At 40.5% G+C, this 15,108-nt stretch overlaps 1 protein-coding gene across 11 annotated transcripts in view; it reads left to right on the forward strand.

The window, feature by feature from the left end:
• FAM13A (family with sequence similarity 13, member A) overlaps positions 1–15,108 on the forward strand; it is a 338,691-nt gene that overhangs the window by 293,478 nt on the left and 30,105 nt on the right. For all 11 annotated transcript variants that reach the window (XM_010860157.1, XM_010860158.1, XM_010860160.1 and 8 more), the window contains 3 exons: positions 1,883–1,959; positions 2,317–2,359; positions 11,736–11,883. In XM_010860157.1, the coding sequence (XP_010858459.1) occupies positions 1,883–1,959; positions 2,317–2,359; positions 11,736–11,883 (268 nt within the window). The remainder of the gene's footprint in view (positions 1–1,882; positions 1,960–2,316; positions 2,360–11,735; positions 11,884–15,108) is intronic.

Raw genomic sequence — 15,108 nt, forward strand, 5'->3', positions numbered from 1 at the left:
TTATTGTATGTTTATATATATATACATATATATATTTAAATTTCTCGGATTCCTTAAAATTATCTGTGTAAATTATCTAAACATGTCAGTGGATATGTAGTAATGGCAGGCACAAACACTGTCTTACCAGTTCCTGGGACATCATCTTAACTGTGGGCAAATAGCAGTAATATATTTCCTTGGAGATTACACAGTTTTAGAAATCATAATGACACCACCAACAGCTAGTATTCACTAAATGTATAAGACATTAGCATAATACTTTACATGTATTACCTCATTTCATCCTTACTACCGCCCTATTGTTGCCAACCCCACTTTACAGCTGAGAAAACTGAGAGTCAGTAGGATCTTACAGTTAATAAATGATGGAGCTAAGAGTCAAACCCAAACATTCTGACTCCAGAGCCACTATTAATAACTCTTATGGTATGTTGTCTCCCTTGTTTTTATACTGGATGGAACCTGGGGCTTTAAACTTTTAAGAGTCACAGACAAGTTGACCATACCACCATAAATGGAAAATAATTTATCTATCTACCAAGCCCAAGATTAGTTATCTACTCTATACGCTTGTTTTGTGGAGATTTTTGTATATCTCAATTTCATAGGATCACTGTGAGCCTTAATCAGATGTATTTTGCAATGGGCTTTTCACAGTGGAAGATTATAAATGTGTAGATGAATGCATGTTGCTTCAATGTGTTCTTTATTTTGACAACACAGAATACGTGGATTGTACTTAATAGTCTTTTAATGCAGAAATGAATCTTTGAGTTCAATGAAATTCAGGTCCAAATCTCCAAGGCAGCTGTGCGTTTGAGTCCACCAGATGCAAACATGCTCTTGTTAGCATATTTGTGATCTTCCTGCATGGGGACGGCTTACTTTGTGCTCAGTCACCTGAGTTGTATTTAGAAACTGTTGGCTGTTTTCACAGAGGCAGTCAAAAAATCTTACTAATATGCCTCCCAATAAGTGTTAAGCCCTCTCCGTCAGTCTGAAATACATGCTACTTGAAGTAAGTTTCCTGTTTACTTTTGTCCAGCTTGGCTAATATAAAGATTAACATTAAATATCACAGAAGAAAAAGCTCTTAAGTTAACTCCATGTCTTTGTGATGGCTATTTTGCAGTTCAGATACAAGCTGCATATCCCCTCAGATCATTTTGACAAGAAACACTGAAAAGATGTTAAACAGGCAATGAATGTGACATTGGCTTCTGATTACATTAGAAGTCAGATTCCTCAGGTCTAGTTCTAATGCTGCCCTAATATTCTCAGAGTCTGGGTTTTGCTCTACTTACCTATAAAATGTGGACAATACCTAAGAGGAACACTGTAGGCCATGATGACCATCTCTGTGCTGCTGTCAGATGTTTTTGTTAATGGAATGATGAAGTTCAATATACAGTTTTATACCAACAGTGTATAATAAAGTGTCATGCTGCTACTGCTAAGTCACTTCAGTCGTGTCTGACTCTGTGCAACCCCATAGACAGCAGCCCACCAGGCTCTGCCATCCCTGGGATTCTCCAGGCAAGAACACTGGAGTGGGTTGCCATTTCCTTCTCCAGTGCATGAAAGTGAAAAGTGAAAGTGAAGCCGCTCAGTTGTGTCCGACTCTTAGCGACCCCATGGACTGCAGCCCACCAGGCTCCTCCATCCATGGGATTTTCCAGGCAGGAGTACTGGAGTGGGGTGCCATTGCCTTCTCCAAATAAAGTGTCATAATTTTACCAATTTTAACAAAGTTGGGAATCTGAGGACTAGAATTAATATCTACTTATTATCTGATGTTTCTATCTTAAAGAAAGAAGGGTCTGTTGTTATGTACTTCTTACCATTACTGCTGGACAACGAGTAGTTTGTTTTGTTACAGAACATGGAAAATCTCAATCCCACACCATCTCATGAGAGGACTGGATCTGATCATGTTGAACTGATATCCGATGGAAGGTAATTTTAAGAGTTTTCTCCTAACGCCATTTATAAGAATGTGAATAAACTTTTTTTTCACTTAGTGCAGTGTGCTTTAAAAGAACTAAAAAGCATAAAATTAACACTCTATATTTACCAACAGCATTTTATAGCAAGGAAAATGCTTGAGGATGGGAAAATCTATGGTGCTATTAAAGACAGATAACCATATTTGTGTTTTGTGTTGTTTCTAGGTTTTAATTTTTTGTTTTGTTTTTTTAATTTCATAAGAATTTTATTTAGAGCTACTGAACTTCTAAAACAAGTAAAATTATAATTTCAATGAATGAGAAGCATTATTATAAAACAGAATGACAGTTTATATTTTGTTTGTAGCAAAGAAAATGAAAAGGATGGCAGACAGAGCCAGCATCTTGAGGTGAGTAGCCACCAAGTAAAAGTAAGATTGTGACTGTGACAGGACTGTCCCTACGTTCTTGAGAGTCCCTGGGAAGATTTATTGGCTTATCAATAAGGGGTGACAAGATTAAGTGACAGGACTACAGTTGTTGAAAAAGGCAAACATTGAGACACAAAAATTACTTGAGAAATCGTAAGAACTCTGTTCTTTGGGTTTTTTTTTTTAATTCTTTTATTTGACTTGTTAAGATAAACTTTAATACCAGGGAGATTTCTCCTTAGATTTTTTTCCATATAAGACAAAAGCCAAAGCTACTGGTTTGATTTTCCATGAATTCAAGCATTTTTTTAAGTGATTGAGACAGATAATAGTGACTCATAGTGGATTTGTCACAGAGATAATTTCATTAATTTTCAAATTAACGTAAAATCATTTCAAGGTATTAAATTCATTTCCTGAGTTTTGTATCTTGTTTTAAGTAAACGACAGAGAAAATAACGTCTAACTCCCTTCTATCGTCTGTATCTTAAAGTTTCGGTGACTTTCCTAGCTTCCTTGTTGTCCTCTGGTGACATTGCCTTCCTGACCCAAGTATCTGATTTCCTTTGTCCCAATGCTGGCTTCCATTCAGTGTGCTGAGCTTCATTTTTCATTCATACTTGTGTATATAACTCACTACTTCCAAATGCTTCCAACTGCACCTTCAGTCTTATGATCAGCTTTCTTTTTGGCAAGAATTAAAGCTTTCTTCAACCTGTTCTTGGATTCTGACTCTTGATATGTTAATTATGCATAGAACCGCCCCCTCTAACCACTGATTCCTAATCATTTTTGGGCAGTAACCTCACTCACTGATGGGTTGTTCAGTAATATATATATTGAGTCCTACTGTGTGCAGGTAATGTGCCGGGAGCTGGGATTTAATAACAGCTGCAGTTCCTACCTCCATAAAGTTTTCCAATCTAGAAAGTTAAGAATTCAAAAGCTATGGCCCCCTTCTTAGAAAAATGCACACTTATGTTGAATTTGGTATAAAATTGCTGGAAATGAATGGCCACCTGACACGACCACCCCCCAATTCTCTAGATTCCTCATATTTCCTCTTTGTCATCTGTCATGGCACTTCTTCATTAACCCAGCCAGACAACAGGAGGGGAGGCTTCTCCTTGACGTCATAGCTTCTGAGCCACTGCTTTCATCTTTTCTTTCCAACTCCTTTATGCTTCCTTCCTTGGGACCCAAGCCAAAAGCAGACCTTCTTTCTCATCTCTAGTCACAATTTTTCAGAGCACAGTGTCCCCATGATACTGTTTTAGTTTCCTTCTGTTTCATCCTTTTTCTGCTCCCTTCCTCTTCTCACAACGAGCACCTACTCATCGTGCCATTGAACATTATTTTAAAGAAAATGGCTTTGCCAGCCTCCTGGAGAGGTATTCTCAGTTCTCCCCTTTTCTGCCTCTTATCTTTAGGAGATAAAAGGGTAGAGAACAGCCTTTGGGATGAACTATGTAACATTAACTCATAAATTCCAAGTGGCACCCAAACAAATGGGTGCTGAACTCCGTTTGTCTTGGTGTTTTTGTGGACAGCTCTCACGGCAGATGCATCACAGGGAAAGAATCTCAAACCTTTCTTCCACGGGCCAGGAACTATTCTTATATGTGTTGCCCATGTGCATTTACCAATCAGCACCTAGCCCACCGTTGGCACTTCTGAAGCACTCACTATTAATAATCATTGTCATCATGGTCGTTTCAGTGAGGAGATAAAATTAGGCAGTGAGTTAAAATCCAGACTAAGCTCTCCGTGTCATCCTTCTTTCACAACCGCACCAACAGAGGGAAAAAAGGCATCACTCCACAAGATGAGGATTCTGTTTCTACTCATGACCGCATGTGTTTCCTTCACTGAAAGAAAGATACTTTATGATTGATGAAGGACTGTGAAAGATCTGACTTCCATTTTTAAACCTCTTTCCCTTGCTTACAGTCTATTATAATTTCCTACATTTTAATATATGTAGCACTTTCTAAAACTTATGCAGCTCAAATTGTCTGATTTTCTGATAATACTGCACTAATTCCTAGATTGCAGAAATGAAAAGTGAGTCTAGAGGTTGGTTACCCCTCCTAGAATTCTGTTTAGCTGGTATTTTTTTTTTTCAATTTCCTATAACATCAGATTTACATGCCCACTATGAATGGATATGGTAATGTTCCCAGTTTCATTTCCTTTGTTCATTTCAATCCTTTGTTGCATGTCTCGTTAATTTCTTTTACCTATACACCTGCTGCTGCTGCTGCTAAGTCGCTTCAGTCCTGTCCAACTCTGTGCGACCCCATAGATGGCAGCTCACCAGGCTCCGCCATCCCTGGGATTCTCCAGGCAAGAACACTGGAGTGGGTTGCCATTTCCTTCTCCAGTGCATGAAAGTGAAAAGTTAAAGTGAAGTCACTCAGTCGTGACCCCATGGACTGCAGCCTGCCAGGCTCCTCTGTCCATGGGATTTTCCAGGCAAGAGTACTGAAGTGGGGTGCCATTGCCTTCTCCGACCTATACACCTAATCTTACCCAAAAGGAGAGTCTGCTGAGGTCTCAGATGGTCAGTGATGAGAATTATCCTTTTCTATTTCATCTGCATTTCTTAAAGTAGTTTGTATTAAAATTCATTTAGTGACACATTGGCAATGGGGGAAAAAAATGTTAGAGTCACTTCAGAGTGCCAACAATTTAATTATGATTTCTTCAGCTAAGTTTTGGAAAGATTGATGTTTTTATAAAATAGGATGATACGTGCTGGACGAAATAGGGTGACACGTGCAAGAGCTGAAGCCCCCTGTTCCCTGAGCATGTGGAGTTCGAAGACTTTGTTCTGTTGTTTGTTTTTAAACTCATTTGACAAGTGGAAGTATCCAGGAGAGAGGTCGTCCTTAAAAATAGCAATTTCTAGATTCTGAAAGATAACCCTGAAAGAACAGGTTTTCAGAGTTCTGTGGAGTGTTTGCTTTATGTTTCAGCTTGATTCTTTCTGACAAGCTGTTTTCTATTGTTGAAGTATTTCATGTTCCGTATAAAATCCAGAACGGTAAAATGATAACCTTATATTTAATCCTTTTGTCAGAAAAGCAAAACATGTAAAAGTTTTTAATTATGTGGTAGAATATGCCATTATCTGGGAGAGGTCATTATAGTCAGAAGTTGAAGGTTAATAAAGTGTTAAATTCCTTCAAGATATTTTTACATTCTTTATGCTTTCTAAGCCTACTGCTTAGAAGGGCTTAGAAGCATACCTTTGATAACAAACAGGACATTCATAATAAACAAAAGACTATTTCCCTTTTTCTTATCCTGCTTCAAAAAAAAAAAAGGGAGAGAGAAGGAGAAAAGATAAGACTTTCTAATCAAGCATGAGAATTAATATTAGTTATCACAGGAGCTTAAGTGAAGGCTTGTATTTGCATTGAGAAGGTTTGAGATAAATTCTGAAATATCCTCATCAACAAGTATTTATGAAATGGATGACTGTTATTTCAGCCTCACTGTATTTCATGGAAGCTTTAGGATTTTGGAGAAGGGAATGGCAACCCACTCCAGTATTCTTGCCTGGAAAATTCCATGGACAGAGGAGCCTGACGGGCTACAGTCCATGGGGTTGCAGAGTCAGACACGACTTAGTGACTGAGCACAAGTACTGGTTTTGAAACTAGAACCAGAAAGATTTGAAAAGCTCTGTTTGTTTAGATTCACTTCCAATTCCATCCAGTCTTGAAAGGCTACTGAAGCTTGGTAATTCACATGAATTTGGGGAATTTGTTATGTTTATTTTCCTTTCTTGTCAGGCCAAACAGTAAATGTTTACACTTCATGTGGCTCCTTCCTGTGCACACTGCCTTGTGGAGGGCGCTGATACTGTCCTGCCCGTCTCTGGTCTCTGGTGAGCTGTCCTGCCACTTCCTATCCAAATCCCGGGCAGGTAGGGAGAAGGGGTGGAACAAACATTCACCATTTGAGGCCAGGAAAGGAGCGGAGGGCGGCAGAAGATGAGATGGTTAGATGGCATCACCGACTCAACGGACATGAATCTGAGCAAACTCCGGGAGATAGTGAAGGCCAGGGAAGCCTGGCATGCTGCAAGCCATGGGGTTTCAAAAAGTCAAACGTGGTTGAGAGACTGAAGAACAACAAGAAGGAGCAGAATGAGTGAAGTCCGGCCAGGCCCAGCCAGCCAGGGACAAGTCTTAAGAGGAGTCAGGTGGATAGACTGGTAGTTAATGGCTCCCTGACCTGACCATGGAATGTAAACTGTGGCCCCAGGCTAGGTGAGCTCTCTTGTTTGCTCCCTAGCATCCTGTGCTTTTCTTCTATAACATGCATGTGACTTGGCACTTATATGATCAGTGAATCCCTTCCACTCTGAATCCCCTGTCTCATTAATCCTTGTAATTCCAGTGCCTAGCACGTAGTATGTGTTCAATAAACACTTCCAAATGAATGAATGGGAAAGGGAGGTAGTGTATAAGTGGAATTAGCATTTCTTCTACAGTTATGACAAGCTAGCTCTTTTTACACTACATATTTTTCACTTTATCTTCCCAACTGTTTGAAGTTATGGTCCTGTATTAGACAAAAAGAATCTTAAAGTTTACTCATTGAAGATCTTGCTGCTGGTCACCTGTGTTTGAACTCAGATCTCTAACTCTAAAACCCATATCTGCATGCCATGTTGTCCCTCCTAAGAGCCAGTCACTCAGTTTATTTCATCACATAAATATTTAGCATGTTTTCATACGGTGCCACATTTTTTACAGGGTTTTGTGTGTGACAGCACAAGGATCTCTGAGTTGAAAATTATGAAATGAATGCATTTACCTGGATTTAACTGAAGATACAATTTGTGTAAACAACGAAAGTTGAAACCAAAAGATATTTTTGGTATTTAAGACTGTCCTTGACATTTGCACATTAATGATCTAATAGGAGAAACAGACAGTCACGTAGGCAGGCCCGATGCTCCATGATAAGACTACTAGAGGGTGGGAAGCCTGGCAAGGTGCCTCATCAGACTAGGCTGACAGATATTTGAAGTAAGAGGGGTTTTTGGCTCATGTGTTGCTACAAAGCGGTATCCTTACTCCATGTACATGTATACCTGGGTCCACGCTATCAGCCCCCTCTGCAAACACCAGCAAGGTGACCATGTCCGCAGAAATTGGGAATCAGGTCTTCAGATACAGCAGCAGACGAGAAAAAGAGCACCCTGGGGGACTGGTCAGAGCCCAGCAGCACAGGGCCGTGAACGTGCTAGTGAGCGAGCCCTGCCAAGTGCATCCACGGCTGTGTGAGCTCGTGTGGGTTTATGAAGGACACATCTCTCCCTTGCTGTGCAGAAGATCAGCCAGGGAGTCTGGAAATTCGTGTGTATCAAGCTCGTGTGTGTATAGGTCTTCAGTGTGAGTGACGCCCTGTTATTTATGGCACAGCGCACGTTCTTGACTCCAAGTACAGGGACCTCTTTGCTGTTCCTAAACATACACAACATGACCATGCCTCAGGGCGTTTGCACTTGCTTTCCTTCTTCCGGGAATACTCTTCCCTCAAAGAGTGTCTCCTTTGTGTCTCTGCTCACATGCCACCTTAATGGAAGGGCCTTCCCTGGCTACCCAATATGAGATAGCAGGCCATGGCCCCTCCCTTCAGCATCCTCCTTACGCTGCTCTATTTTTCTCTGTAGTCTATGTCATTGCTTGACTTCTTTTTCTTTATTAACTGTCCCCTTCTGTAAGATTCATTAGGACAGAGATTCATTTGGGCCACTGAAGTTTCTCCAATGTCTAAAAAACCATCTAGCATGTCATAAGCCCTCAAAAGTATTTCTTAGATAATGACTAAATAAATTTTTCTTTGTATCTCTAGCACCAGATATATAATAGACAGCCCTATTACATGTATATAACATGTAATATACACTATTATAATTGAATGGTGGGAGTTTAGTCGCTAAGTCGTGTCCAGCTCTTACAACCGCAGGGACTGTAGCCCACCAGGCTCCTCTGTCCATGAAATTGTAATTGAATAAACTAGTAAGGTTTAGACCTGATTCTCTTTGTTAGAATAATAGAGTCCTGTCAAGGCCGTCCATTCCAGTGTCCTACCTAGGGTGGTGCTCCCTCTCCCACATCCCTAGCTCCCGCACTTTGTGTGAACACCGTGAAGGGCAGCTCACCAATTCATGAGGTAGTCCGCTGTTGCCTTGCACCAAAATCAAGTTTCCAGAGCTCCACAGAGCACAGTTGAGTCTATTCCTCTAAATGTCAGCTCCTAAGTGCAGGGAGCTTGCACGTCACACAGATCCCGGGACAGAATGGGTGCATCAAACTGTGTTGTTGAAGGAGTGAATAAACCCAGACATTTTAGAGAAAACAAAAACTTAGGAAAAATTTTCTAACTAATTACTTTCTAGTTAATTTTTTTTACTTTGAAATTGGTGCAAATTCACATGTGGCAGTCATAAAAAGTACAAGTTTTAGGTCAGCTTGTGTGTCTGTGGAATTTGGGGATTTCCCACGTGTCATGTCAAGCACCTCAGACTCTCAAGCACTCTGAGGGGACACGGGGAGCAAAGCCAGCAGCTGGTGTGAGCAGAGGACACAGGTTGCCTGTGAGCCCAGCTCTAGGCCTGCAGGTGTTCCCAGCAGCGTGCATTCCCATGCCTAAGACATCAGCCTGGAAAACACACATTTCTCCGTTACTAGTCTTTTTGTTTTGTTAAGTATTTGTTTCACTGTGTGGCTTGTGGGATCTAGTTCCCTGACCAGAGATCAAACCCAGGCCCCCTACAATGCAAGTGTGGCATCTTAGCCACTGGGCCACCAAGGAAGTCCCCTAGTCTGTTTTTTAAAATCCTTCAATGACTTTCCATTATCTACCACAGGATAAAATCCAAACTTAGCCCAGCGTGCAAGGCCTCTGTCAGCCCAGCCTCTGCTCATCCAGCATGCGTGTCATCTGTGCTGAAGGCTGGCACCCGAGCCTCATCTCTCCTGTACTCGGCATCCCCTGCTCCTGCCCAGCTCTGTGCCCACAGCCTCTCCTCCTCCTCCCCTCTGTATGGGGTGCCCTCCTCCCTGACCCCTCTGACCCCCACAGCCCAAACCACCTTTACTGTTGTTGATTAATGACAGGAACACAAGTTCCCCTTTTCTCTAATATTTTTTCTGAATGCATCCAAGACTCTGCCCTGCCCTCTGCTGTAGCACGTTTCTCCTTGAATTGCAGTTGTATAAGCCTCCTCTAACTCCTCTCTTGAGCGTTTTGAGAGGTAGCAATATTTTACTCATCTTCCTATGGTGCCTAATAATAGTAAGAGGGATCACTTCTATTTGTGTGTCTCTGCCCCAGGCACCATGCTTAGAGGCCTCTCAGATCTTCAAAGGAACCATGCAAGACAGGTGGTGTTAATGCTGTTTTATAGTTTAGGAAGTGGAGGCTCAGAGAGATGAAACAGCTCAGCCAGGGCACCAAGCTGCTCAGTTGCTTTTCAATCCCAAGTCTGCCTGGGAGGAAAACCCCGATCCGCTCCACCGCCTCACAGGGTCAGCGCTTCACAGATGTTCCTGGTGAAGAAAGTGCCATACTTAAACCATGGAATCACATTTTTTATATTCTTCCCTTTTATCTGTCTCTAAGTATAACAGGTATTAGAGCTCTTTGTTGAGGAAATGTTTATTTGCTATATGAGGTTCTGACACACACACAAATGGTTGGTGACTAACTGACGCTGTAACTTTTAAAAAGCTGAGTGCCAGATTGGGTCCTGCAACACTGGTCTCATTAGGATTCAGCTCAGGGAACAAATGATTTTTGTGGCATAAATACTTAATCTGTGTGTGTTTTCCTCCCCCCTGCCCCCCCATATAATAGACAAGCAGAATTTTTAAAGTGTCTTAAAGCCCCAGATTTACTTGGCATTTCCATCTGACTTTCACGAACTGATTGGTGATATTTCATTTTATCCCAAATGTGAAGAAAATGCTTCATTTCATGGAAATACAGTAGTAAAAGCCCTGACTATTCCCCTGGTGATATCAAAGTAGGTTGAATAGCTATTAAAAGGAGCTGGAAGTCTTAGTAGTGCTTTATTTTAAGCATAAGAACATTTCTCATACATTAACAGAATCATTTATGATTTCCAGATGTTTGGGGTTTTTTTTTAATTTAATGATGATATATTTGCTCAAATAAATTTCCAGTTATTCTCAAAGAAAATCTTTTGTACAGATCTGTGCTACTGGAGAAATGTCTTTGTGAGGCAGCACTTTTGTTTATAATTTTGTGACAGGGGGAGTATGACAATGGTTGGGTTTACTGGATGCCAAAAGAACAAGGTAAAAAAAGACTAAATTGCAGTGCATTTTAAAAAATATAAAATCGCTTAGTTAAGATAGCCTTGTGTTGAGGGGGAGTTTTCCCATTCCTCCGATGTCCCCGCCTGGTGCAGGTGCCACCAGTAAATAAAACCAAGGGTAGCTGAGTATTTAATATTCAGAGTAGATGAATAGTAGGAAAAGAAGTGACAGTTGCATATTTGTAAGATACAAATTATGCTTTGCCGACTTGCCAGCTCTTGGCTTTTACTTTAAAAAATAAAACAAGTCATGCTCCCTGTATGATTTTGGCTCATTTCCAGAGTCCGTATTCCTTACTGCTAGCTGGTAGCTAGCAAACCACCCCCCTCCACCACCACCCGTGCTGTTTGAATTTGCGCAACAATGCTTGAATACCCAGAGCTCCTCCATAAATAGTCTGTTCTCCCCACACTGTGGCGAAAACAGTCACAGGAAATCTGGGAATGTGCAGCTAGCCCCGCTTAATTGCTCTAAGCCTCCAGGGCCAGCAGGAGAGCACGCGTGTGCACAGCTTCTGCTCCTGGCCCTGCAGGACTGTTTACCTAAGGGGCAGAGAAGGCTGCGTGAGAGAGACACCATGTTGCTGCTACAGCCTTAGCAACAGCGGTAGCTGAGTTTTGGGTTGTTGTTTACAGTCTGGAGAGCCATACTCCTTTAAGGAAACACAAACTCCTTTTCCCTCCTTCCTGGCCCCAGTCAGTTATCATCCAGTCTGTCAGCTGCCAGCAGTTATCAGGAAGAACAGCCCTCGGAAATGATCTTGTCTTTCTCCCAGAAGAAAAGTTAAAGGCACGCAGATGGCAGTTGCTTTTTGCATGCAAGTGACCAGCTAACATCCAGGGGGCATCAGGCTGTGATTTTGGTTTTAGTGCCGGGGACACCAGCAGCTGTGGCTTGGGAGGTTTTGTTCAACAGGAGTGGAATTGCTGCAGACGTTTTTGGGTCTTGGTGAGCAGTAGAGATTTGAGGACCTTGTGCTATTGTTGCAGAACCCCACAATGAAGATCCAGGAGCATCCCAGCCTGCCTGACAGCAAGCTGCAGAGGACTCCGGATGCTGATGACCAGCAGGAGAGCTTTGTGTCCGAAGTGCCTGAGCTGGACCTGACTGCACTGTGTGACCAGAAGAGATGGGAAGGTAAGGTCATCAGATATTTGGATGATTTAATACTGGAGAATCACATGTAAATTAGCAGAAAGGAGAAGCATGTTGGGTGCGTGGGTGAGAGCGAGAGCTGTGCATGCAGAAGTAGCCACATTTCTAAATGACCGAAAATCCTTCCCCTGACATAGGAATGTGTCACGTTCGGTGTTGCCTAGAGTGATTGCGATCTAAGAAGGAAAAATGTGCTCGCCCTTTATTCTAGTGTCACCTTGCAGCCCCTTTTTTTTCTTTCTGACTTACCAGGAGCACTGAGATGTGAGTGCATTTTCCCTCTAGGAGTACCAAGCTGAGTAACACAGAACTGGTGTGCATTTTGGATTCGCTGTCAGTGTTACTAACCTTCCCCCTGCTACGTGCCAACCCTCTACCTTCCTCATTAAATCTCCTCCCCATTTTTCAAGAAGAATACTTTGATTTGCTTTGCTTCTACGTCTGTTTTTATGGATAAATTTTTAAAATCCAGGTTAGCAAACATAAAGAATCTGCTTATCAAAGAGAACACTGAATAAAAGTGCTTCGTATTGAAAGCCTGTAATATAGTTCTTGAGACTGGTTTTCCTAGAGATCTTTGACAGAAATGTTAGACATTTATCTCTGCAGAAGAAGAGGATATCCTCATCTTGTCAAACCTGTATTTCAGGGAGGATCTGCAGTAGTTCTCTCAAGCTGCTGTTCTTCCATGATCCATATGTCTGCATCCAGACACGTATCAGAGTGTCTCCATAATAAGTGCCCATCTGCCTCTGGACGGTCTGTGTGTGTCTGAAGGTAGAGAGAGGGGGAAATTGTGCTCCTGAGTTCAGAGCCGTGGCCTGAGTTAACACAATGACTTAAAGAATCACAAGTATTAAAATAAAAAGTCAGTCTTTTTCAGAAGCACCTAAGTTTGCTTGTCTTCTGCCCCCACCTCTTTTTTTCTTAACCAAAAAGTATTCATTATGTTAATGATTTTAAGATGATCTAAGAAGACCACAAGGTGAAAAATAGTAGCACCATGATACTTCTTGAATCCAGGGCTTCAGTGAAATGAAATCAAAATGTTTTTTACTCTGATTTTCCCTCTTTGCAATATAAGAAACACATTCCAATTTTTTTTTTTTTTCGTGTAATTAGGTGGTGAATCTGAGATTTTTGTCAGATCTTCCCAGCTATCCACTGGGGGGAAAATTCAAGGTTTTTTGTTTTAAGTGATACATTCCAGGGTAGTATTTATTGTTCTTTTCTGTACTTTGAAATAATCAGGTGTGCTTTTAATTCATACATTAAAAACAGCCTACCCCACCAAGGTCCCATGGTAACCACTGTTGCACAAATAAAAGAAAAAAAAAAAAAAGCAGTAGCCAAAACAAATGCTGTTTGGGCTTCAAGAATATGGTCTCCTTATATTATTAACATACAGCTCTAGATTAAAAGCTCTAGGATTTTTTGGTCAGAATTCAAATTGGCCACATGACCTTGATGATTTATTCAGGAAAGGGGCTAGTAGAGTCTCCTCCTATTGAAGTGGACTCAGCTGTTGGATTTTTTTAATCATAAATTTCTAGTCCCTTCCAACATACTTAAAGAAGCTAAATATAAAGCAGAAAAAATGTCTCCAGACTGGTTGAAAGCTAACTTATAATTAGAACTATTTCATTTCTTTATATTAAGAACTTTCTGCCAGATAATAATATGAGGGAAATAACATTTTGTATTGGGAAACTGGGTGAAATTCTTAAAGCTTATGCCAAGAAAAAAAATACATTTTATTAGGGTTGTGTTATCCATATAATTTATAAAATGACTTGTTTTAACTTTTTCTTTTTGCCAGTTACTACATTTGTCATTGAACTTGCATACCTCAAAAATCTACATGGTTTCATTTCAAGGTTGTTTTGATTGTTTGGTTAGTGCTTTCAGTATATTTATTTTTATTCATTTATTTTAAGTGTCCAAGTTACATTTTAGCATTAATACAGCTGTAAGTATAGTCCAAATAAAGGAATATTTTGCATGAAGGATAGTTAAGCTGAAAGTAATCATTTAAGCCACTGAAATATCACCTTTTTCTATAAGTTTAGTGAAAAACAAAATCGTCACTCCCATGTAAGGAATAAACTTTGTACTAATTTAAACTGTGCAACCAGTGCAACAAAATATATAGTTACTGAAACCATATGAACCAGTATCCATCTATAAGTCTCCATCAGTAGTCTCCAGACCCCCATGTAGTGTAACCAACACTTTCTGATTTGTTTGCTTGTTCTCCTTCCCCACACCATGGCTCATACTCTCTCATACATGTAGAATAATAGAATATCAGGTGAGAAAGTACTTAATGAGCAACCTCCAAGTACTGGCCACTACAGTGTAAGCTTTCATGTGAAAATGATGTTCTGTGGCTTCTGAAGCATATGGTATTGGGAAAATAAAAAGAAAAATGAAGCTGTTAATGAGTTCCATAGACTGCTCAGAGTGGAACCCTCTCAAAGTGAATGGAGGATCAGAGTCCAGTCCCACTCATTGACAGATAAATAATACACGCTTGATCTTTTTTCCTTTATGTGTAGCTGTGTATTAGGGCATATTATTTGATCTGTCCACGTGAAAGCATCATTATTATCACTATTACTAGAGTTTGCCCTCTCCAAAATTAAATGAACACCCAAATCAATCAAATGAACTGTCTTAGTTATTTAAAACCCTTGAAAGTTACATAATTAAAATGTCCATAATCAGCCAACTCATGTTGATTTAGGACACCCTTGTGGAAGTACTAAGATGTAAAAACTCAGCTACTCTATTAGATTTGTCCTGGTGAAATCAAGTTTTATAGAACATTTTTTAAAGGGTATAAAGCACTTCAGATATCTTATTCATCACTTACTGCTTATCTTATCAAAAATAACTGTGGGCAGGAAATTCTGTTTAAAAAATATTAGAGAAGCAAGGAATCTTAAAGATCTTACAGCTGAACCCTCACATTATACAGCTAAGAAAGTTGAGGCTAAAAGAGGCAAAGTGATGATTTAAGATCACAAAGTCTCCTGACTTCCACCTAAATGCCTCTTTTAAGCAATGCTAGGTCAGTGTCATAGCAGGCAGTGGACTATGATAGTTAAGAGGCAGACACATGGAGAGCTCAAATTCTGGCTCTACCACTTAACTAGCTTTGTGGTCAAGTTAGTCAGCAGGTCTCAATAGGAGACATAGTACATA

This window comes from Bison bison, unplaced genomic scaffold (assembly GCF_000754665.1).
Source record: "Bison bison bison isolate TAMUID 2011002044 unplaced genomic scaffold, Bison_UMD1.0 scf7180017864464, whole genome shotgun sequence".
NCBI classification, from domain to species: domain Eukaryota; kingdom Metazoa; phylum Chordata; class Mammalia; order Artiodactyla; family Bovidae; genus Bison; species Bison bison.